Here is a 23,769-nt window from a genome sequence, read left to right as displayed (position 1 = left end):
CGGTGATAAACCTTAAGAGGAGGGGAGCATACCTTGTTTGGATATTGGAGTGACTGAGAGTATATGTCTCAGGTGGAACCGTCCCTTCAATATGAACTTTGTCTGCTTCTGTTCAGATAAGGATTTCGACCTGTAAAACGATGACTCTCCTGAACCTTGACCACGAGTCTCTTTACAGAGGAGAAGCATTTTCTGGAAGAGATACCCGTGATACTGTCGCAACGACGTTAGATGTGATGGAGAATTTAATGCTGAGGCAGCTTACCAGGTGGGTTTTGGAACTCTTTGTCACATAAAGTGATTTACAGAGAATCATCTCTCCGAGATCTCCGGGATGAATGCCCTTCCAGTCCTCTATTCGTTGTTGAAGCTCTTGAACGGCGGTTAGGGTACCGCTAGACATTCCCTTATCCTGTAGCTGAGAAACAATCTTCGCAATAGAAGACTGAGACCTGCTGCGATCCTTCTTCTGCTCTTCTGTGGCCATTGGCTGGCCTTTCAAGTACTGAATAATGTTAGTATTCCAAGTATTAGGGTACGTGTTTTAATGAGATTATACCTCGGAGAATTCAAAGAGCATAGAAATTCTTTTGGCTCTTATGGGCAAGAGATACAGACATCTTGCCAGCGATTCTCTGATCTTATCTCTATCTTTGAAACGTCCTTTTTTGAGCCAAAGTTGTATCCTGGCTCTATGACTGCCATAGTAGACATAATGTGAAGCTTCGTATCTCATGGATGTGAGAATAAAGTCAAAAGCTGGAGCCCATATCTGCTGTGTTGATGGAAGTAAAAGGTTCCGTTCTATAATAATACCAAATGTGATATATGTAGCTGCGAGGTCTCTTGACCCTTGAAATATGTGGCCCGAAAGCATATCAAGTTGGTCCTTCAATTCAAGGAGTTCATCGAGATCCCGGACAAACTGACGCTGCTCTGTGAGTAGCTTCCGAAGCTCTGGGGGCTGTGCGTCAACTTGTGCTTTAACTGAAGACAAATGGTTCATAGGAGGACCACAGATTACCAAGTTCTTGGTGATACTTGAAATAAGTGAAATGACCTGCAGCAGAGTTAGCAACTTTTCGGGCTTCAGTATTGCCATATGACCTTACCTTAAAAATGCTATACGCGCTACCCCCCATCAGATCCTGGACTGTAATCAGATTGCTCGTTTTGATATCGAGCTTATCGTGACAGAACTGGGCAAACCATAAAACTAGTTCTTTCTTGACATCATTATTAAGGTCCTCTGGTAGACGGACATTCAAATTTTCAGTCGGGTCCAAAGCCTGAGCAAGAATAGCCAGTGGTGTAGCTTGTTCAAGCACTGACCGGAGGTGAGAGAAGTCATCAGCGGGGTGAGGTATTTCATCAAAGTACCTGGACATCCCCGGTATCGTGAGAAGCTTGAGCTTCAGCTCGAGGCATTCTATCAACAAAGGGTTGTCCGTGACTGTCCCATGCGTTTCAGTATTGGGAGCAGGCTCTTCTCCGAAATCATAGTGCTCCGCATTGGTGATATCGTCCTGATACACGGGCAATGCGATAACAGACATGATAGATATATCACCTAGACTCAATCCCGAGAAGACAGACCAACTATGTGATCCTGCAATCGAGCTCCGGAATGAATAGTCCATGGTCTCTCTCACTGCGCGGCGATATACGCGTGATGACTCAAGATCCTCTTCAAAGTCAAACTTGGATATAGCAAGGCTGTTCTCGGTGGCGATTGATGTAGCAGGTGATTCTGCAGTCAATTGCTGACTTGCGTTTCGAGATGGAGACGCGCTCAATGAGATGATGCTCATGCGTCTGGAAATAATCGTCTGAGAATCCAAAGCGTCCTCTAGATTCATCAGTCTGCGCGACAGAGCGGTGTTATTGTCTAGAAGGGCTTGGACGTTATTGGAGAGCTGCTCCTGGTGTTCCTTTGCTATTTGGTCAGAGTCACTAAGAATGAATCAGATGTCGTCCCAGTCATTGCACGATAAACGCACCTTTGCAAAATCATCAAGACAAGTGTCATTGAGCTTTTAAAGCTCTGCAGTCTGTTCAAGAGTGTGACAAAAGTACTCTCCTTCCATACCCACTGTAAACGCCCTCTGAGCGGTACTTTTTCCACGCTATCTTTAGTCCACAAGGACTGAAGTTCCTTATGCAACTCCGAGTAAAGCAGAACCCCATCTGTGAGTACGGCCACGACCTGATTAACTCCAATCAACGCGGCATGCCGAATATTCACCGACCCAAGATTTTTCGTCAAGCTCTGAAGCCCCATCAGTATGACCTGGGTGCTCTGGACTTCAGAGTAGACGTGCGCCGCGACCTGCGGGGTCTCCTTCGCTGCTGAGACATATGGGCTGAGGAACTTGACGGCCTCCACTGTGATTGAGATGAGCCCTGCAATCGAAGCGGCGACACTCAACGGATCAGACATTTTGGGGTTGCGAGGTTGAGGTTAGGGTTGAGTGGTGGCGAGAGGGAGCCTGAAACAACATTATTGATTATTGGGGCTGTGTTGAAAATGAAATGCAAAGCCCAGTTTAGCCCTGCAGGGTTATGTAATCAACGGCTGAGGTTTAAAGGATCAACAAAGCAGACATCGCTGGTGCCTTCAGTGCTTAGAAATTCTCCTTCAGAGAAATTTCGATGAAGCTATAGAAGTTTTATTTGCAAGTTGGCATTGAACATAACTGGCTGTCTATGTTGCTTGATGCAAATGTAACCCGCTGCTTGGCCCGGGATAAAGCAAGGATCTGCAGGGGTTATACCCTGTTACGGGTATTTATCCAATGAGCCTCTCCCAAGCATTGTCGGGCTAACATTGTGCCAACATTACTTATTGGTGCGATCATATATATGAAATCGATAATATCTTGTGAAGTTATTTAATTGAAGGCACAAGATAGGCCTGGTATACACATGGGCTTGACCTGTAAGTGCACCGCTCATACGCGTATCTCATTGCCGTTCGGTCCGTACCCAGCAGAGTCCGCAAAGATTTCCAAGTACTAGGTTAGACAAGAACATTCTGTTTGTTCTACATCCAGTGAGTCGCTCAAAGTCATCACACATCGCCGAGTGTGTGTCTTGGATGGTCCTAGAGATTGTGAGTCAGAGGTGGAACCAATTAGAACTAGGTACATATACTAGGTTCTCTCTGCCGGAATAAGCTCTCAGCCACAAGCCTCAACTGCAAATAACACTTCTAGCCCACAACTTAGACACCGATACCACGATGACTGACCAATGGCTACAGCATAAAGCTAATATGATACTAGGTACATATACTTATGTCCTGCACGGCCTCGGGCCACGCTTGCATCAATGTAGTTTTTTACATCACTCCCCCAGAAACATTGAAGATTTGTGAGATAGAAGGCATTAGACCCTGCCTCGCAGTAAAGTTGAGGGTGTTTACCATTGCGAGGAGCAGTGATAAGCCACATTCGATACCGATCCAAACCGGACTCGACCCAGACTTTGGTATAATGGACTGTCAATGAACAGTCTGCCAGCTTGTCCATTCCAGAACCTGATATATAGTTAATATATAAATAACCTCGAGGTTGGGTGGGCCACTTCCCTGTGGACATATCAGGAGTCGGGTTACCCAACGCTCCGGCAAAGGAAGAGATGGCTAGAGCAGCCTGAGTGAGGAGAGTAAATTTCATATTGATTGAGATCAAATAAGGTAAGGGTGTTGAATGCTTGAATGAATTGGAATAAAGTAAAGAAAGATACAGGATGTCAAGTAGAATCAGGCCTCGACTTTATAGTCTGCTCGATTCGCTCAAGTTCTTAAAAGTGACCCTAACTCATTCAGGACTTATAGCATTACATCCAGGTTGCCCTCCTTTGCAGCTAGTAAGTTGCTTCGCCTAGTAAAGCGAGATTTCTTATGGTAAAGGGCCGAGCGCAGTCCCGCGACTGTATGCCTTCTATGGACGACAATACGGTGTATGTATTTCGATAGACAATCACAATACCATATTGAGTATTGACTAGGGATTGGAGAGGGCTCTTTCGAGAGTGAACAATTAATGGTAGACCCTTTTTTGAAAGTGAATAAATAAGCAAATCAATGGATCGTTAGCCAAACCTAAGCTTAGCGCTGATTTATTACCGAATGATTGCAACGACAAAACCACATTTCATTGCGGTGTAGCTAAGTGAGCCGCTCAGAGTGGATAGTTCAATGGAGCGGCTTCGCCTTACGCTCCACATATCTCAAGATAACACGTTCGGGTCCCTGATGGAAAGGCCCGATAGTGACACCGCAGCATGCGACAGAATGTCAAATCCATCTGGAATCCTCGTTTCTACCATGGTCACGCGGGTCGATCGCTGGAGGAGCTTGGGTTTGAGCCTAGCTTAAGTGCATGAGAACAAGTATAAGATGAAAGTATTCCGACTTTACATCTAACTCACAAGCATACTTAGCATACACTTAACTCTCTTATTCAACTCACCAGGATGGAGTTCTCAATTGTTACCCTTGCTGAGTGGTTCCTGCTTCTGTTGATACTACCGAAGGTATTGCCCCCATTGATCCAAGATACAAGCCGTTCAGTACTAAATATCATCGCTAGTCAAGCGCGACAACTGCAAGTTGACCCTCCAATGGATTTCCAACTGGAGTGAAGCTGCCTTGAGAAGACATCGAGTCCAGCTCATCACAAAGCCACGAAATGATGCCCATCTTGACAAGTACTGCGATCTCTTAAAGCAGGGCTCGTCTGGCTATCAGAATGTGCAATGCTTCGGGACAAAAGGAATGTATGTGATTGATGATAGTGAGGGTGAAGGCTCTCCTGGCCATGAGTAAGTGCTGTATCTATCTCCGTATTACCGTATGAATGTATCTAAATAAATGACTTTTAGTTTATATCTGAAGGATTTCAACAGCGCAGCTCATTATTTCGAACTTGTCACTGGCTGCGATACTGTTCGAAACCTTTAGACTTGGTAACGAATCGCGCTTGGGTTGGATCGGAGGTGTGCTGCATAATGAAATGAGGTGTATTGAGAGGGTGATCTAAACCAACAGAGAGTACATTGAGGACTTGAGGACTGGTCTAGATCAGGAGTCACTACCATATCATACATAGTATAATTTCTACGGACTGATGGTTGGCTGTTGATGGGCTGTTCATCAGCAAGTGACTGGGTTAGCCAATTCTGGATGTATCTTCGCATGACGGCGTCATTGCTATCACGAGAATGATTACTTGAGCGCTCCATCGACCAGTTCTTCTTATACTGCCTCTCATCCTATTTCACTTTGCGACTGGCTTGCCTGATAATACTATGCAATCTGTTTAGACACTAAGTCGAGCTTTGGCTTTTGACGAGAGTTCATCTTGGGCCAGTTTGATCTGGTTTGAGACAAAATCCGAGCTGGAGCAGCCCGTAAAGAAAAGTCATCATCTCGTTATTTAAACGGCAACTAATTGTGGGATTTTCTCAAGTTGATCAAACTACGTATCTCGAGCAGCTCAAGTCCGTTGTTACATATAAGAGTTGCTCTATTTGACTCAGAGCAGTATGTTACTAAATTATCAAACGCGCCGAGTAATAAGGCGGGCCTTTAGGGTAACTACTATAAATATACTATATTCACGTTCGTGCTACCAGTTTATGCCCAACCTCACGGCAAATAAATGGCAATTGAAACTTTCCAGACAAACTGTAACTAATTCACTAATCACTAGCGAATCAATACAAGGCAAAGTTCTGTCCTTGCTATAAACGTAGTTAACGTATAATTTCATACTGATTCTATTTGTCAATCGTTTGAGCTGATATATAGCTTAAATCAAAGTCGGTGCCAGGCTTGGCATTACCGAGACTCTAACCTCGTCGCCCTGCCTGGTTTTTGTTACAGAAAGTATACACGAAAAGGATGCAATTCACATCCAGCACTAACATGCAACCCATTAATATTCATCAATCAGTTTCGAGACTTGTTTTCATTTTTCAAACACCGCCACAACTACATAGAGTTGGGAATGATATATCTGGTTGCCCAGCATCCCCAAGGTAGAAAGTAATATTATGCTCTTCGAAGTTGTTGTCCTTCAAAATAGAGTTTCTTGTCTCCTTCCAAGTCGAGCTTAGGAGTTTCCAATTGTGATATCAATTGCGTTACCATACCCCTCTGAGGGCGCACCAATCTGGGCGGCCAAATGAGACGGGACTGGCTGGTTTCTCATAAGAGCGACTCCATTAGCGACCACAGTGATGACCTTGTTCCGGGAAGTAGGGTTCGAGAATTTAAGACCGTTGCAGACGTAAGTGTACACATTATGACCCCCTTGCCTCACCCATTTTCCGACCATGATGAATGAGACGGTGACTCCAGCCAGGAGCAGGGGTTGAGGATCTGCAACGCCATAGGGAACACGAATGCCATCAAGACGCTTCTCAAGGCTCACGACACCTCGTTCCTGGACATCTGCCCCAGCAACTCTGTGACCAGTTAGTTTCACACGGAGGGGGAGAAGGCTGCGACATACTTGATTGATCCAACGTCTGCACTGTCAATCTTTTCGTATTTGACATCTCCAATAGAAGCATGTTTGGTGTCTTGCTTGGCATCACGTTCAATTGGCTTGGTGGCAAGCGCCAGAGTCAGAGACACAAAACCGAGAAGGGTGAAGAATTTCATGTTGGAAGTTTGCAACCAAGAGGACTTAGACCTATTGATTGGTAATGACTGCAAGAGATGAATGGTACCTGAAATAGGACTTGAAATACTGGCTTTGCACTTTTATAATCGTGGAAGTATGTGAAGTTTTACTAATCTTATAAACTTTTCAGGCCCTCGTGTTGTTACAACCAATAGCGTAAGGATTAGAAGTTCTCGGCCCGAACCTATATATTAAACTTCAAATCCTGGTAATACGAGTGCCTTACTTGACACTGTTGTTTACAACCCCCTTGCCTATTACTGAGAAATCGTCGGTAGATAATATTACTATAAAATGCAAAAGTTGAAAACCATCATTCAGAGTTCAATTTATCTGGGTCATTGTGGGCTTCTTGCTTGTATATCATGTAAACTCGGCAGATGTTGTAGCTCTCAATATAGCTAAGAAAAGCATAGTAGAAGTACATAGCCAGTAGTAGGTACTTTAGAGCAATTTAAGTATTATGGAGTTCAATATTGTACGATTTCTCTATAGCTAAGTTAAAAAGGACACTTGATCAGAGTGGAAAAACTACAACGCAGCAAAAAAACCACTATAGACCCAATCATAAGCTCTATTCTTTGCAATTTAGTTCTGAAAGTTGATTGAAATCGAATCGCCTGGGTTGATTGCGCCAAGTGGATCATAGTTGATAGTGTGATGAGCAGCAATGTTCAAATTTGCAGCGTCCAGCCCCATGCCAACTTCGCGAAGTGACACCTTCGCAGGGCCTGCACCATTATTGGTGATTTGAAAGATAAGGTCGCCAGCGGCATCAACGATGGCTTTGACAATAACGGCGCCGAGGTTCTGTATCGCAGTGCCGACGTGGTTAGGTATGTTCATCCTTCTGTTGGCGGCTCGCTTCTCAAGCGCATCGCCAGTAAGGGTTTCTAGGCTACTCCCATTAAGATGTCAGAGACGTCAGATCGATGGCGTGGTAGCTTCCAACATACCTGGCGGGGTCGAGCTCAGCTCTCTTTTCCAGAGCCAGTCCATCGTTGGCTGGGCCGAGAGATGAGGGCGAGCCAGAAGGAACTGGAGCGGCCGAAGCCAGCAGAACCATACTGCCAAGGCCAATAAGAGCAGGCTTCATTTTGGTGTTGTTGCAGAGGGTTAAAGATTGATTGTAAAAGGGTAGGTAGAGCCAATATACCGATTGTACGAGACACCAACCTTTAAATGCACTGACGCAGCTAGACTTGAACACATTTCGCTGTCCACCACGTGTTCCAGAACAGAAACAAGCTTTCCATTATGGATACCGGTACATGACTGAAATCGGCTGTTGCCGAAGAGGACAGGATCTGCATGGGAATTGACGGATAAATTAAAAACACCAATAATGACCCTTTAGCCGAAAGACATTAAGTGACTACTTCACCCTCAGCCCCATATACACCGAAGCTTGAGCTCCATATGAAAAGTCAAAATACGGATACACACTGACAATACATATCTGCCGACAGATCGGACGAGGCAAGGAAACAATAACCACATGCCATAATAGGCATGAAGCCTGGTCTGAACCTAGTCATTGATGCTCTATGCTCAATTCACGTGCACGTATATCGATCCACAGAAACTCTGGTATACGGAACAACGGCAGTCAAGATGACTGGGAACCTCCACTATTCACTCCTTTGTTGGAAAGTTTCGAAGTTTGGCAGTGGTTGGCGGTCAATTGTCGATCAAGATTTGACAAAGCATATCTGTGAGGACTGTAGTACTCCTTCGTAGCCACAGAGCATATCCAGTGTTGCTTGATAAAGGGACCAAATGACACTGACTACTATTGTGAAGAATGCAGATAACAAAGACGACTCATTTGCAGTGATGACCAGCCGGAGGCCGTGATTGCAGAAGCGTTTCAGGAAGACATGCAGCATAAGACTGGTTACAAGCTGTCCCGATACCGCCTTCTTACATGACCAGCAACACTTCCTTGTTGTCCCACTTGGTGCTATCTGAGAATTCGCCTTGAAGCCTGAACTCTACTTTTGAGGCGAGAGAAAGCCGGCAGTTCTTTTCGAAAGGGTTCTCCTGAAACTCTTTGATCCATCATCACGAGAGCGACCCATCTCGCTTACCGCTTCGACAAGCCCCGATAGAATCACGGCAGAGATGTTCGGGAACCACGATCTCAGTGTGTTTTGGTAGACAATATCTATGTATAAGTATATCCTTCTGCTTTGCCCTCTTTCTTATTCAATCCAATTCAGTTCAACCAAGACATCGCATCACCTCCATCTCTTCATCCTATCGCACTCTTTACCACTCAAGACTACTTTCAGTCCTCTCACTAAAAGCCTTCACCATGCGTTTCGCCATCACCCTTCTTCCATTCATCCTGCCCGCCTTGGCCAGCGACCACAAGGCCTGTGACTGCCAGATCAATAATGGCAACGGCTGGAAGTATGATTGGCAGCTTACATTTAACGTCTGTGTTGACAACTACCAAAGCACTGTAAGCTCTACTGTCCTCCCTAACATGATTTTATACTGATTCCGTTTGACAGGCTGGATACGATAACGGCGCCGGCCGAGTAAGTAGCTTATCAAGGCCTTTTGAAGCATCTGAGACTGATCCCAATATCACAGTGCATTGCAAACCCTCACGTTAGGCTTGATGGTGACCGATTCTACGATAACTGCAAGGCTTTGGCTCAGAAAGGATGGTACCCTGTTGTGAATGGCGCTGTCGACACAACTCAGCCAAAGATTTACGCCAAGCAAGGAGGCTCCGGCTGCTATAACTAGAAGGAAGTTTCCTTCGATGTGAACTGAGCTTTGATCTTCAAAGATAGGGGTTTTTTTGCCCGAAGGTTTTCCCCTGCAATAGCCGGTCTTTCTGGCGTCTACAGCATGTAACTTTGATCATCGGCTTGAGTCTTTATAATTGAAATTTTTCCTTTTGAGAACTTTAATCTCTAGTGAAATATTCTATAGCTACATATTGACTAATATTATATACAAAGAGAGGGAAATCCCACAGATCTCGTCACCTTGTTTTCTATCCATGCAAGATCTCATCAAGCTTATTAAGGCCCCTTGGACAGACTTGCAGCGAAGTCCTACATTGCTATGTCGAATGAGCTTGATATGTGTCGTAGATGTGATTAATAAGTCTATGCGCCTGCAGTTCAAACTCCTTTAGAAGAACGGAGAAGACCGGAAGCTGATACGCAATGAGCCTTGTCACACACTCAGGATGACTAACTAGCCGCGTAGTGTAACGAGGTTCCAAACACGGCGGCGGTCCTGTGGCCGGAAAGGAGAAGAATTAGTCATTACATGTCGTCAGCGTCAGTCTGCATGCGCAGTTGGAAATCGTGTTTACCATCAGGAAAGCTTTGTAAATATCCCCGGCGGTCTCTATATAGAATTGTTATCTATGGGGTGCCGAGAATTGGGCAGAGGAGTGGCGGGCTCTGCCTTAGCCATCGCCGTACTGTTCGAGCTGAACGTCTTGTAGTAAAGAATACGGCTAGGAGCATTGAGCGCAGGCATCGTAGCGGCGAGGAAATGGATTAATAGAGAGATATAAAGAGGACCGGTCATAACTCTATGGTAGTCATTAGCCTGCCTGCCTGTAATATATCTCAATTTCACAAGTATAGCAACTCCCTAAAGACAGCAAGGAGATAAATTATTATATATATAATTGAAACTTAGCTTTATAGAATGTCCGGGGGATAATTAACAATTTTCATCAGCGGAAATAACCTTATTCCTTTTTACCTCTCCCTATATATAGGAATAACTCAGCTTACTTTAGTTTAGCAGTAGCTAATAGCGCTTCCAGTTTAACATTCAACTACTCTGTACTCTGTAAATACCCTTATTCGACCTGCTACACTTACTGCCTCGGCCTTTACATATTATCTCATAGGTCTAACCATGCGGGCAACAATCAGCTGTGTGGATTTTATATAGACTTCGGATTTTGATCCATCTGCATCAGGAGATATCCTCTCCCCATCAATGCCGTGATGACGTGGCCGTTGGGAAGCAGTCTCAACTACCGGACCTGTACGGAGTAGACCCAAGATATCCCTCAGTGTTATTTACAGTTGAGGCTCATGGTTGCGAGCTTAAATCGGGAGGGGAACTCAGTTCCTCGGCTCCCCACATTATCCCCACAGCTAGTGACGCGTGTAGCAGACAAGAGGGCCTCAGAAAAGCATAAATCCAAGGGCCAGTCCTTCTTGGGACATCAAAGATTACATGATCACCTGAGTTTACAATCAAGCCATGGAGAGAAAGCCTGAGGCCCCTAATTCCATTATCATCAACCGGGAGACCGGCGCAGCGAAACGGCTGGGCGAAAAGGCACCAGTCACTCCCCATTTGCAGAAGCTGATCGATGAAACAATCTCAAATGGTTACGTTATAATCCCCAACGCTTTCACCGATGCCGAAGTCGAAGAAGCGAACACAGAGCTACGACGTCTTGCGTCTAGCCGAGAGGCCGGCCCGGCCGCCTCTGGAGGCCGAAACAAGTTCGAAGGGCTGAGAACGACTCGTATTTACGCTCTGCTTAATAAATCAAGAGTGTTTGACAAATTTGTCCTTCATCCTGATATTCTGGGTCTCAATGAGTATTTTTTGGACCAAGGCTTTCTTCTGAATGCATTCCATAGCATCAACACCCAACCGGGAGAAACCCCCCAAACAATTCATCACGATGATGGTTTTATCACGATACCACGTCCACATTGCCCATTTGGAGCCGTATGTACTTTCTCCCATTGACTTCACGATGGCTAACCCAAGTAGGCAATCATGGTTGCGCTAGATTCTTATACAAACACAAATGGTGCTACGGTCGTTGTTCCAAAGTCGCACACGTGGGACTCGAGTCGTGTCCCGGCGGCTGACGAAGCGGAGCCTGTTATCATGGAAAATGGAAGCGTGGTTTACTTTCTAGGTACGCTATGGCATAGAGGGGGCAAGAATGTGTCGGACAAAGAGCGGAGAGCACTCACAGTCCAGTATTGCCAGCCGTGGGTCCGTCCGCTAGAGAATCAGATTCTTGCGGTAGATTGGGAGAAGCTGAATGACATCCCGCCTCGGCTAGTCGACATGCTAGGATATCAGGTCGGGGCTCCTTTCGTAGGTTATGTCGATGGGATCAGCCCCAGAAGGGCCGTTGAACGGAAGATGAGGGAAAAGCAAGCGGTCAATAGGTATAACCCCAAGCTTTGAACCAGATGCAGAAGCGAGGTTTCGCACTATTACTTAGTTTAGAAGAGGGTTCTTATGGTATCTGTTATAGCGCTCAAAATTGGAACATGCTAAGCCTCTTAAGTTAACTACACTGTCAAATCCTCCTGAACTCTCTTGATGATACTGCCTGCTTCTTTTCGTCAGATATTTCGGCCTCAGCCATAAAAGAGCCGGTCAGCACCGGAATCGCTGGGCGTGCTCAGGGTCAAGTCGACACCGCTGCCATGCAGTTTTTGGATCGAATACCAGTCATCGCTTTGGCCTGCGGTGACCTTGCCACCAACTGCCGGCCAATAGGTCGAGCCAATCTTGAGTTCGCGCATGGAATCGGTCAAGGCGCGGATGTATCGAACAAAGTTATTCGTGCTATTAGGGTCGCTGTAATTGAGACCCGTGTCCATTGGCGCGCCGAACTCGGTTGTGACTGCACGCGAAGCGCAATTGCCTAGGCCGTTTTTGTAGGCCTGAACCCAGCCGTTGTAATCTTTGGCACCGCTGAAAAAGGTATAGACATGATAGGACAGCAAGGTCCCGTCCAAACGGCTGTCGTCACAGACGGGTTGAAGGTTCTGGGAGTAACCCGTGCCGCCTATGAGGATTCGTCCCTTGGGTAAAGATGAGTGTCTGCCGACCCAGTTTGCGGCTACGTTGGTCCACTGGGCGGCGGTATAGCCGTGAGGTTCGTTCATTGGCTCAAAGTAGATGAGGCTATTGCTATTGTACTGGTCAACCACAGCATCCCACATAGCGTTCCAGGCGTTCAAGTCGACGATCTTGCCTCCCGAAGCCGCGCCATCTTCCCAGTAGCCCAAGATCACCTTGAGCTGGTGGCCAGTGGCGGAATCGATGACTCCAGTGTAGGAGTCCCACCAGGTAGAGTTGACAGTGAGTGTATTGACTGGCAATCGGATGGTATTAATACCGAGGTTGTCTTTAAGACCGGTGTAGATAGCGTCGGCCTTGGCTCGGACGGTATCATAGTCGTCTGACTTGCTGAGACCGCGCAGGACTAGTGGACCATTCACGAAGTTGTCTCCGAGTACAGCCCAATTGACCCCTTGAAAATTACTGGTGTTGGCACTGGCCAGTAATCCGCCGGCCAACGCGGCTAGAACACCACTCTTCAGGATACTTGGCATGGTATTGTTTTGATCTCGGTCGTATATGAGCTTCCTGAAGTGGAACGATGTTTCAAGATGCTTGTGTAGTGACTTCTTCTGTCCGGTAAATCAAGTTGTTCTTATAAATTTCGTTCAACTTACATACAAGAGTAGAAACCTCAGAAGAGGAGCTTAGCATCGGGTGTCTGGACTCCAATACTCTAGCGCCGGACCGATGTTTGATGAACAACCCGATAGATAGGCCGTTCATCTGCAATAGTAATCTCCAGATTGACGGTAGTCTGAATTTGGCACCTGCCTCGGCCACCCAACGCCGTATACTGAATTGGGGACTGCTTGGGTTCGGTTCTACTCAAGCCGAGAGTGGCGAAGTGATTGCCAATCGGCGCCTCGCTTAGTAGACTGGGCACGGCAAGACGGGCCCCTAGACCCCATACCCCAGAGTCTTCCAAAATGTTGTCACAAGCCCAATTATCTTTGTTAATGTGGGGAAATGGCGCGGAGAATCAGGGGAAGGTTGCTCACAATGCATCGGAGAGACTTTGACCGATGCCGGCGACGTGGATTGTTCAATTTCCCGAGCCTATCAGAGTCCAATCTTCCTTTTCAGCGACATCACTCATTAGTGCGGTAGTTGGCCAGTCGCTCGAACCACGTAAGTTCGAGTGCACGTCTACCAGTGTGGTATTACACCAGCGCGTCACCATTGCCGGCTGTTCTATGTCAAGATGAGTCACCGTATCGGGAAACCTTCTCCCTGCCCACTCGCAGCATGAATACCTTCATCTCATGCCTTGCTCGAAAGCTCGTATCAGTTGCCCGCATCGGAGATGGCCGTCAGCAGATAGCCCCATATCTTGTGGTGGCTAACGCTGAGCGACGTGTCACGTCGGTTCGCCTTGAGCTTCGTCAATACCGTCGGTGGTATCCGATCTTGCACCTACAGGCTACTTGGTAGTTGCCACGAACTATGTTCCTAGGGTCGCCCTGCCAGGGTGGCAACGCGACTCACTACAATCATGCATGTTACGTTTTTTTGCTTTATTAAATATTTACGTAGGAAGAGTAGTTGATTACAAGTTAAAGATAAAGTTGATAATATCAACTTCAATAGTCTCAATTACTTGAAGTACTGACTTTCCTTAGAACGAACCATCTAAAGACTCGTCTGGTGTGAGATTTGCAAATGGTATCCATAAAGCATAGAACAACCCCACAGATGCAACTTCGTAGCCCATAGAGGCAAAGTCGTCGAGCCATTCTGATGTCTCAATTCCTTGTGGCTCTTGAAAGCAGTCAGCTGCGGTTGCGGAACCTTGTGAATCTATATCATCGTTTCGCAGTGACTTCTCCACCATCATCCTCGCGTGGTCAAATAGCTTGTACGCTGCATCTGTCGATACATAGTACTTTCGCATCTCATATAGAGTTAGCAAGCACAGGGCCAATTTATGCTTTGCCAGTTTTCCAGACGACGACTTGGATAATGCCATTTCCAGTAAATGGACTTGAATCGGTGGGCTGATAGTAAGCACCCTGAGTAATCAATAGTTCATTAGCGGGGTTCTCATGTTCCATAGCTTTGAGGACGTACGCAATCGTTTGGGCTAACTTGATCAGATCTTCTGCCATCATAGACTTAATGGCATGGGTCGCATGAGCGGCTGCAGTCCGAATCTTGCTTTTTACAAGCGCTTTCTAAGAGTCCTGTTCATCATCTGGAACTCTGTCTGGTATTTCGTGGAGAAATGGTCTGTAAGGAGCTATGATAGCTGCCCTGTGAAATACTTAGCCAATGACTGTCTATAACGGTAGGGACCATACTGAGTGTGAAGTCGGTATTGATATGTATGAGAAGCCAGTACTGCACTCTGGCCATCGGTCTCGTCGTGGACCCAGTGGGCTCGAATATCGTTCTCATCCCTTTCAATGATGGTTCTGGAAGGCCTTGCGCCTTTGATGGTATAGGCGGCTGATAATATTCTCCCCTGACATGTGTCACTCCTATCAGCTTTAGCCATATACCAAGAAGCGTACAGAGATCCTTGGGTATGAAGTGTTGGTACTCAGGCGAACAGCTAGGACTCGTATTGTATAGTTCTGGCATCGGAGTTGAGCAATGATCAAGAGATATCCGCATGGGCCGACCTTGGCCCATTGATAGCCAGACTTGACGATAGTGAGTACACCACCAGATGCGACGCCACAGAGGCTTTATACCGTTTCGTGAGGGAGATATCAGCATGTGAAGACCGATCGTATGAGATAGGCTGATAACCATGCCGTTCCAGTGCCAAGGACCCAGGCGATCTTCATCGTCTACATACAAATGTCCCAGAGAAAGATGGACTGAATCAATGTAACTTTGTTCTTCTCATAGTCTGCATCGTACAAAGTCCATACCCCACGTCAGCTCAATTAAGCGTAGCGGGAATCAGGAGAGTATTGAGCTTCAGCGTACTTTTGCTCGCTGAAAAGCATTACGTCTGAACGTAAGAGGAGATTGGAAAAAATTGAAGGGAAACAGATTATTTTCGTTAAACTGATAAGTCGACTGCGGATGATTGTGGGTCTGCCAATGGCACCCTGTTGGGTCTTGCTGAAGGCATCGCGATAGGAGTCGTCGAAGCGGCGGGAAAAGCCGCACATGACCTCTAAGTGAGGTAGCTTCTTGGCTTCGGCAATTACTTGACGACGCTAGGACAATTAGACTGGGTGACATGAACATCGTCAACAATGGTACTAACCACTTCAATGCTCGTAAATAGAGGTTTCTCACAGAGAACGTGGAGGTCCTTCTGCATAGCTTGGATGGCCTCCTCGGCGTGAACCGAGGTTGCAGTGCCAATGACTACGGCCTGGAGACCTTCTTGTTCGATCATCGTCTGATAATCGTCGTAGAGCTTTACCCCATGAGGCTCAAGGTTGACCTTGGCCCAGGCCATCTCGGTGGGGTCGGGGGTGAAGGCAGCCACGAGCTCTGCGCGTGGTGTCCGGCTGAGGAAATTGATGGCATGACGCTTGCCTATGCGGCCGAGGCCAGCAGCAGCAATCTTGAGCTTCTGAGGTGCCATGATAATTAGGAGAGTGTAAGATTGAGAGGGTTGATACATAGGTATTTCCCCCGGATGATTTCCCATAGTCTCTTCACATCTGCATGTTCTTGGTGGACAAAATTGTCTTCGAAGGCGGTCATTTTTGCTGCCATTTGAAGTTGGCTGTCTGTAGCGAGCTTGGAATGGTGGACTCGACACGGAAGAGATTGCCCAGATTCAGCATCGACTTGCTTTTCTGGGCGCCATCCATTCTTCCACCGAATAGCGGGTCAGACATCGCGGAGAGACTAGCCATTGATACGGATAGACTTGCCTGGTACTGGAAGATGGGTGGAGCGACGATCACGAGCCATGGCTTCATTACCCTGCACAGTAATTACCTCGCAAACTCTTACTCTGGACCATGTGGGGAATGCCTGTTTTTCTTCTACTGGCAGCTGGAGTGTTCACCAAGATACCCATCGATCGGCAGACTCTGGAACTCACAGATGACAAAGTTGGATGGCCTGCCATTGTTGTTCTTGTCTCCATGATTCTCTTCGTTGCTAGCTACGCAGCTGGTCTTGGCTGCGTGCCCTGGCAAGCCAATGAGTTCCTCCCCATGGAAGTCCGTGCTATGGGAACAATGATGATCGACATGTGCATCTGGGGACCTAATATCATCGTCTCGTCCACTTTCCTATCAATGATGCGCGGAATATCCCCCTCTGGCACCTTTGGCTTCTACGCTGCGTTGTCTTTCCTAGGTTTTGTCTTTGTCTTCGTCTGCTATCCCGACGCTGCTGGAATGACCTTTGAGGAGATCCGTGTCGTCTTTGATCATGGATTCGGAGTTCGTTAGGCCGAGGAATGGCGCAAGCAGAGGAAGCTGGGCAACATCACTCACAGGGCAAATGAAACCGGTAAAGAGGTTGTTTGAGCCCAAGTACCACGGAATTGGTAGAGGGAATGGTAGCTACGAGATTCCTTCTACAGTACTCAGTTTCAGATCAGAGGTTATCTACACTAAGTTGAGTACCTCAATTAGTATCCTTTAGCCTGTGAATCCTGTAGATGCCGTAGCAGAAGGCTTGGTCTCAGCGCAGATATTGTAGATTCAAACCTCGGTAGATCAAGAAATACGCGGCGCAAAGACAGAAGAGTCCAGTTACCATACTGGTTTCGTATCGGCCGCCTTGCTTCCTGGTTAAAACACACTGAATCAGCCAGCACGTGGTGGCGTGAGTCTGCGCTCCAAGGTTACTGCGACAGATCTACTAGGGTGAACTGATGGCTAGCCTCGGAGAGTTGTCCGAATTCTTCAATTTGTTGTGGACATTCGGAATTGATGGAGGCCCTTTCCATGGAAGTCTCTTACTAATACGGTCAAGCATTTTATCTTATAAGTCAAGAAGCTTTCATATTGCGCTATTTAACTTGACCCTGGTTGCATCCCGCCACAGCTCTTTGCGCCAGTTCCCAACCAATCCCGTTTCTGATATTTTGTGTTAAAGGTAGTAAGAATATTATACCAATTGCTTGCAGTGCCTTCCTTTAGTGGCAAAATCCCTTTGCCAGTTGCACGCAGTCTCCCCGATAGGGTGTAAGACAATTCGTGACTTAACAAAACCGCAACTGTTCTGAGATCCTCAACCCTCAAGCTATAGCACGTCTTGATGTTCTTATCCTTCCAGATACGGTCGGCGCGGGGTTTGCGGGGGTCTACGTAGATTGTCTGGCACGGCCACACGAGGTGAAGTCCAAGCAGCCGCCAGCAACAGTGCCACCGAGACTGATGCCGACCTTGGTGCGCTGGCAGTTGTTGCAGTCATTGACTCGAGTGTCGGAGTTAGACGAGAAGATTGTGAGGAGAGGGTCATTTGGGTTGCTGGGAGGAACAGGCACTGCACTGAAGGTGTAGACCTGGTCAAATGCCGCGTTATGGTCCGGGCAAGTACCTTGTTCACAAGGTCCAGCCAGGGTGACCATAGAGTCAGCAGGTCTCTTGGTGGTATCAGCTGAGGCTGTGTTGTTCCAGTTGGCTGAGTTCTTGAAAGCTTTGTTATCAACGCCGTCCCAGTCAATCTTATTCTCAATGCTGGGAGGTGACCATGGTGATCACTTGGGCCTAAGAAGCTTCCGAGATTTGCCTGTGAAGAGGGTTTTAGAGTGTATGATCGGCTTGGTGTTCTGAAACGGTGACCGACGTATGGAAAGGGTATTTGGAAGGGCGAAATAGGTCACATTTAGGCTTTGGTTATATTATTCTATTTCTCCCGAGCACAATTGACTTCACCCATTGAAGATTGATAAACTGGAGGAAGCGTAGGGTAACCCGCGACTGGGTAGCGATTGGCTCCCTTGCCATTCGCTTATTTTCCGCCTTTTCAAAAGGCCAACCCTGCCGTTAATTCAGAGATCATGCATGTTTATTGATAGCTACCTGCCTGAGCCAATCTTAGCTGGTTGATCTAATCACCTATCTAATCACTTATCTAATCATTTATCTAATCTATCCTACAGCATCCTCGGCATCTTGAACTGAGAAACCTTGCTAGCTCTATCTAATAATTGCCAATACTATGTCTGAATCCAAGGCATTGACTGTGACCCAGCTTTTTTTAGTGGTGCCCAATAGTGAAAAAGCCCTGTGTTATAAAGAGCTATAGTAACATGCAGGTGATGGCTAGTATATTAAGCTATATCTAGAAGAACAACTATTACTATAAATGATTTAAATCCTAATTGCACCTCATACTAAACCTACAAATATCTACTACTAGCTTAAAGGAGATAGAAGAGGCTGAGAGCATTGGGTCCGCCACAGGTAGCAGTAGAATCTCCAGCGCAGGCCTTGTTGCAGGTGCTTGCGGCAATAGGGGCACCAGAGTTGTCGATAGTGTTGCCACAGAAGCACTGGTTTCCGAACTCAGTACCAGCATACTTGTAACCGGCGGCAGCACAGGCATCTTGGCACTTCTTGTTGGTGTTACCGGCGATGTTGAGAGAGTTGCTGAGAGTGCGGGAGAGAGTAGTGTCAGAATAGCAGCCAAGGTTCATCCAAGTAGGGACAGTAGCGAAGAGCTCAATGGCATTGCTGCCACCGCATGTCAAGGTGCTGTCACCAGGACAAGCAATGTTGCAGCTCTGGGACTGGACGAGGTCCTGCTGAGGAGCTGATCCACACCAGCACTGGCTGCCAAACTCAAGACCAGCGTAGGCAAAGCCACCATCAGCACAAGCAGCTTTGCACTTGGTGGGGGTGTTTCCGGCATGGCTGATCAGAGTGGGCAGGACACGGGCAGAGGTGCTATCAACGAAGCATCCTAGGTCCTTGTATTGAGGACCTGGCTGGGTACCGCAAGATCCAAAGCCAGTCTGGCAGCCAGTACCGCAGTGGAGATCAGACGTTCCACAGTAGCCAAACTGGGAGCAGCAGTTTCCGAAGCCAGTGCCGAGACAGCTGGCGGAACCGTTGAAGGCACCGCAGATGCCATCAGTGGACGTGACTACGGCACGAGCCCGAAGAATCTCGGCATCCTGGAGTGCAGTGTTAGTGTGAAGTTACAGAGTCAGGGGGGATGGAGATCCTACCAAGGACTGGGCCGGAATGGCACCGACAGCTGCAGCAGCGCAGAAAAGGACGAAGGTACTGGCGATCATTTTGCTAACTTGACGTGATTATGCAAGTAAAGGAAGATAGTAGGGGGTTGGAACCAAAGATAAAGCCGATGAGGTACTTCTGATGACGATCTTTATCTCTGCATGAGGCATACACTACACTTTATAAACATGATAGCCCTCGACTTGGATGTTCTAGGCTCGATAATGATCGAAGCTGAAGGTCAGTCAATTTCAAAGTAAGCGAGAGGTTTCAATAGTCTACGGGGGCATTCCATAGTCTCATTGCTGTGCAGGCCATGTACGCCAAAGAAGGGCAATATTCCCTTGAGGTGGCTGATGTTGGCCGGTCTGGACTCAGCAACACGGAACGCTGAGCATGTGCTAACAACAAACGCAGGTGAGGAGGGTCAATGCTGTGCAGGGGTTAGCGAATAGCTTCAAATGACGAGAAGTGTGAAGCTGCCATGAAGACGCATGTGCTGGGTGTTCTACGCTTCGTAAAATCGGAAGTTGGCCCAGTAGAGCACGAGCTATCTCCCATATTCAGTTGAGGAGCATCACTAGTCTGTAGGAGCTGCCGGTAGCGCTATACGCTGAAGCGTATACGAAAGGGCCAGAACATGGGGGCAGATTCACCGCTGGCCCTGAAGCTGAAAATCCATTTTGAGTCACGCTTGCCTGGTTGTGGCTCGCTGAGGGAGGTCGCTTGTGTGTTTTTCTTGCTCAGCTGTAGTGACTGGGCTTAGTTTGGTGGTCTGGAAGTTGAACGTTGGCCAAGCATTGGAAGTCGTGCAGTTGGCTACCGCCAATAGTGCTCAGGTGTTATCATGTTTGTCCCGCTGGCAAGGCTTCAAGAGGCTGGATGGGATAGCGGGTTGGTCAGGGAAAAGTTGTGTACTTGCATGGCCTTCTGCAAAGCCAACAAACAATAAATTAAGCTTGATAAGGCAATATATTCTCTATCTTATCTCCTCTTTGTCTTGAAACCACGGGCGGTTTCCCGCCTCGAGCTCAAAAATAAAAGGGGGTTTACTTGAAAAAAACCGTTAGCATGCTATACGGCTAATTATCGTTATTTCACAGCCCTGTAGCCCTGAAAATGGGGTTCTGGCGAAGAAACTTAATGCAGAGGAAACTTAGGTGATATCAGTCAGTACTGCGTAATCGTGCAGCATTAGGCTCAGGGTCATGGTGGGCCTCAAGATAAGACTCTAAGAGCAGATGAGTGTATCAAGGTATCAGGCCCTCGTTTAACCTCGCTTGCCTAGATCTGGTAGCCACCTTGAAGGTCGGGCAGGGGTAAGCATATGAATAGATAACAACTCGTAACAGCCCCTGGTCGAGACGTGAGTCGGGGCAGCCATGAAGTCACCAACGATGCAAATGATCACGAATTAATCAGAGCAACTCCCCCCCACTAATAGCGTAAAATCCTAAATTTTTACATCTAGTGGTGATTGACTTTCTCTGTAAATCGTACCTCGATTTAAAAAGAGTGGATAGTAAGCATACGGGTGGCTTGTTAACGGCCGCTGCTAGTCTCGGCGTTTCGGGAAAATCATGAGCTGTCGGACAAGGAAAAAGAGGTCCATGCGTAGAAGTCAAAAATCAATAGTTTCACAATTAGCGCCAACAGACCGTGACATCGTCACATCACAGCCGGTTGAGCGTCTGATACGGACAGTAGTCACCTCCTCGAGATAAATGAAGGATGATTGAGGCGAGAGACTTTTAGGGCTACGGAGCAAGTATATCCAACGATTGCTCGGACTTAAGAAGGGTATAGTGGGTAGCTTGAAGTGAACACCGATTAAATTCCCATAGTACCGAATTATCTAATAAACAACAATGACAATTCACCCCATGTACCTGATGAAATGCCTCTATACTCTACCTGTCCACTGAAATCGCGCTGTCTAACCTGACCCCCACCCAAAGAACCCAAATATTAATAGCTGCACCAGCGAAAAAGAGAAAACATTCTAGTTCTTAATTGGACAAGCTCCCTCCTGCCACATTTTGACCGATCGGACGATCATGCCCCGGTCTTTCTGATTGCCCCAACTTGGCAGCCAGGTGTCCTTGGCGTCCCAAAAGTCGCGCATTGGCTCTGAGCTCTCATCTGACCATGGCTTCCCGCCCATCTTGTCACTGGACAATCTGTTAGAGTTCAGGATTCTTAGTAGAAGCGGGGGAAACTTACGGGAACCAGCCGTTATTGCCTCCAACGGCAACGTTGAGAATAAGGTAGAAGGGCTGGTCGAATGGAGTGTTCTTTCGTCCTGTCCAACTCCAGGTGTCTTGGTACACTGTTTTGTTAACTGTGATACCAGCAAACTTGCCATAGTCCCACATGTTCTTGTTCTTGGTGAAGTCAAAGTACACGATTTGCTGTGAAAGACAGTACTGTCAGTAAGAAGCACAAGTGAGCTTTGGGAGTGGCGCGTATGCACTTACACGTAGTCTTCCGTCAAGCCACGTGAAAAGGTAATTCTCACTCCATTCCAGGCCGAAAGTATGGAAGTTATCCGAATACTTGGTACGCTTAGAGCCCCACTCGCCTTTACTAAGTCGGAAGGCATCTGTATCATATAATGTTCCCCAGTGCATCGCTGAGCTCACGATGTTGTTCCCCAACGGGTATGTCTCAGCATCATTACCTCGCGACTCCATGATGTCGATCTCACCACTGCGAGGCCATTCTCCATAGACATTATCTTGGGGCATCATCCAGATAGCCGGCCACATCCAATCGCCAGAAGGAAGCTTCGCTTCAACCTCGACGCGGCCATACTTGATGGTCTTCTTACCTGACGTTGTGAGACGAGCAGAACGTACAGGGTTGATCATGGCTCGACTGGTAGCATTGCTACGTGCCCAGCAGGGGTTATTGTATGTGAGGTTCGAGAGACGCTGGTCCGTGTAAGTGCAAGTGCCGTCGCGAGTGAGATTGACGACAAACTTGTCCAGCATCTGATTCTCGGTGATCTTAGTGGTCTCGAGGGTCAGAGTTGGGACAATGTGAAGGCCCTGCTCGTCGACGTAGGAGTTGGACTCGTCAGTAGTAGTCCAGTCAAAAGATCCAGTACTGTTGATGATGGTCAGCGAGGGCAGCCAGGTGATAGGGCGGTAGCACGAACCCGAATCCATTCATTTGAACCTCATGGCTCCAGATTTCTGGGTCCAGCTTAGAGAACTGGTCATCCATGATGAGGCAGTACTCATTGTGGGGGATGACTCGGACAGTGTTCCAGGCTATGAAACCCGAGATGCCTATGGGTTGTCAGTGGCCGACCTAGCTATAGAGTGACAGCGAACTGACCGAGAGCAATGAAAACGCCTGAATAGAAGATGATACTGTCCCAATTGATCTCGCGCTTCCATTCCTTGAGCCATGGCTTCTCGTATCTGGGCAAGTCAGTCAGGTACTCAAGTTCCTAGGTCTTTTGACATACTCTCCAACAAGACGAGAACTCTTGAAGCGCCGTTTGACCCTGTCTGTTATTGTTATCAGTCATGTTTGGTGATGTCAACCCAACAGCTACCGTCACCAACCTTGATCAAGTGTTGTGGCGGATGACTGCCCTCGAGCGTGGTAAGATGAGACGCGACTTTGCGAAGCAGGTATGGGCGTAGAGGCCCCTGAGGCAGCGGGTTGAGCAGCGCCAGTGGGGGGACCCTGGACGCTGAGCGCAGGTTCCTCAGGCTGAGTCTGGACAGGCGCCGACATGGTAAAGGACTTGAACGTGATAGCTGAGGGGGGCAGCAGGTAACGGCAATCTCAGAAAGATCGGTCTCGTGGATAAATGTAATAAGATCGTCCAAGTTATACGTCTCAACAGTATTCCACCATAGCCTGGGAGATTTCACACTAGCAATCAGCCTCAGCGAAGGCTATGGTGTTCTGCAAAGCCTGTCGATATCTGGTCGAGACTTCCCAACAAAATTCATACTTGCAGGGTCCCGGACAGTGGTACTATTGAATCATTGTAGAATCTTGCCTCAGAGCTGACCCTCACTCTCAGTTGTGCCTTGACACTGTTCCATCCCTAAACACGCTACTCC

General features: G+C 47.4%; 10 protein-coding genes across 10 annotated transcripts; 2 read left to right on the top strand and 8 right to left on the bottom strand.

The window, feature by feature from the left end:
- Positions 1-112: 112 nt before the first annotated feature.
- J7337_010232 (uncharacterized protein) lies at positions 113-2,440 on the bottom strand (the record flags this gene model as incomplete). Its single annotated transcript, XM_044827818.1, has 5 exons — positions 113-130; positions 266-505; positions 560-1,060; positions 1,113-1,953; positions 2,001-2,440. The coding sequence occupies 5 exons, from the start codon at positions 2,438-2,440 to the stop codon at positions 113-115; spliced, it is 2,040 nt and encodes a 679-aa protein (XP_044676372.1).
- Positions 2,441-6,119: 3,679 nt separating this feature from the next.
- J7337_010231 (uncharacterized protein) lies at positions 6,120-6,673 on the bottom strand (the record flags this gene model as incomplete). The annotated part of the gene is made up of 2 exons (XM_044827817.1): positions 6,120-6,474; positions 6,522-6,673. 2 exons carry the CDS (start codon positions 6,671-6,673, stop codon positions 6,120-6,122), a joined length of 507 nt encoding a protein of 168 aa, XP_044676371.1.
- A 610-nt stretch (positions 6,674-7,283) lies between these two features.
- On the bottom strand, positions 7,284-7,791 carry J7337_010230 (uncharacterized protein; the record flags this gene model as incomplete). The annotated part of the gene is made up of 2 exons (XM_044827816.1): positions 7,284-7,593; positions 7,652-7,791. 2 exons carry the CDS (start codon positions 7,789-7,791, stop codon positions 7,284-7,286), a joined length of 450 nt encoding a protein of 149 aa, XP_044676370.1.
- A 1,221-nt stretch (positions 7,792-9,012) lies between these two features.
- Positions 9,013-9,455, top strand: J7337_010229 (uncharacterized protein; the record flags this gene model as incomplete). Its single annotated transcript, XM_044827815.1, has 3 exons — positions 9,013-9,162; positions 9,215-9,241; positions 9,297-9,455. 3 exons carry the CDS (start codon positions 9,013-9,015, stop codon positions 9,453-9,455), a joined length of 336 nt encoding a protein of 111 aa, XP_044676369.1.
- A 2,624-nt stretch (positions 9,456-12,079) lies between these two features.
- On the bottom strand, positions 12,080-13,063 carry J7337_010228 (uncharacterized protein; the record flags this gene model as incomplete). The annotated part of the gene is made up of 1 exon (XM_044827814.1): positions 12,080-13,063. One exon carries the CDS (start codon positions 13,061-13,063, stop codon positions 12,080-12,082), a length of 984 nt encoding a protein of 327 aa, XP_044676368.1.
- A 1,124-nt stretch (positions 13,064-14,187) lies between these two features.
- On the bottom strand, positions 14,188-14,677 carry J7337_010227 (uncharacterized protein; the record flags this gene model as incomplete). The annotated part of the gene is made up of 2 exons (XM_044827813.1): positions 14,188-14,463; positions 14,519-14,677. 2 exons carry the CDS (start codon positions 14,675-14,677, stop codon positions 14,188-14,190), a joined length of 435 nt encoding a protein of 144 aa, XP_044676367.1.
- A 786-nt stretch (positions 14,678-15,463) lies between these two features.
- J7337_010226 (uncharacterized protein) lies at positions 15,464-16,119 on the bottom strand (the record flags this gene model as incomplete). Its single annotated transcript, XM_044827812.1, has 2 exons — positions 15,464-15,742; positions 15,793-16,119. The coding sequence occupies 2 exons, from the start codon at positions 16,117-16,119 to the stop codon at positions 15,464-15,466; spliced, it is 606 nt and encodes a 201-aa protein (XP_044676366.1).
- Positions 16,120-16,504: 385 nt separating this feature from the next.
- On the top strand, positions 16,505-16,942 carry J7337_010225 (uncharacterized protein; the record flags this gene model as incomplete). The annotated part of the gene is made up of 1 exon (XM_044827811.1): positions 16,505-16,942. One exon carries the CDS (start codon positions 16,505-16,507, stop codon positions 16,940-16,942), a length of 438 nt encoding a protein of 145 aa, XP_044676365.1.
- A 1,922-nt stretch (positions 16,943-18,864) lies between these two features.
- Positions 18,865-19,743, bottom strand: J7337_010224 (uncharacterized protein; the record flags this gene model as incomplete). Its single annotated transcript, XM_044827810.1, has 2 exons — positions 18,865-19,620; positions 19,675-19,743. The coding sequence occupies 2 exons, from the start codon at positions 19,741-19,743 to the stop codon at positions 18,865-18,867; spliced, it is 825 nt and encodes a 274-aa protein (XP_044676364.1).
- A 1,943-nt stretch (positions 19,744-21,686) lies between these two features.
- On the bottom strand, positions 21,687-23,434 carry J7337_010223 (uncharacterized protein; the record flags this gene model as incomplete). The annotated part of the gene is made up of 7 exons (XM_044827809.1): positions 21,687-21,855; positions 21,908-22,095; positions 22,162-22,792; positions 22,845-22,977; positions 23,027-23,112; positions 23,160-23,202; positions 23,260-23,434. 7 exons carry the CDS (start codon positions 23,432-23,434, stop codon positions 21,687-21,689), a joined length of 1,425 nt encoding a protein of 474 aa, XP_044676363.1.
- Between the last annotated feature and the right edge of the window lie 335 nt (positions 23,435-23,769).

The sequence above is a fragment of the Fusarium musae genome, chromosome 8 (assembly GCF_019915245.1).
Source record: "Fusarium musae strain F31 chromosome 8, whole genome shotgun sequence".
NCBI classification, from domain to species: domain Eukaryota; kingdom Fungi; phylum Ascomycota; class Sordariomycetes; order Hypocreales; family Nectriaceae; genus Fusarium; species Fusarium musae.
The sequence above is the reverse complement of the archived record's forward strand: the minus strand, read 5'-3'. Positions and strand labels throughout refer to the sequence as shown.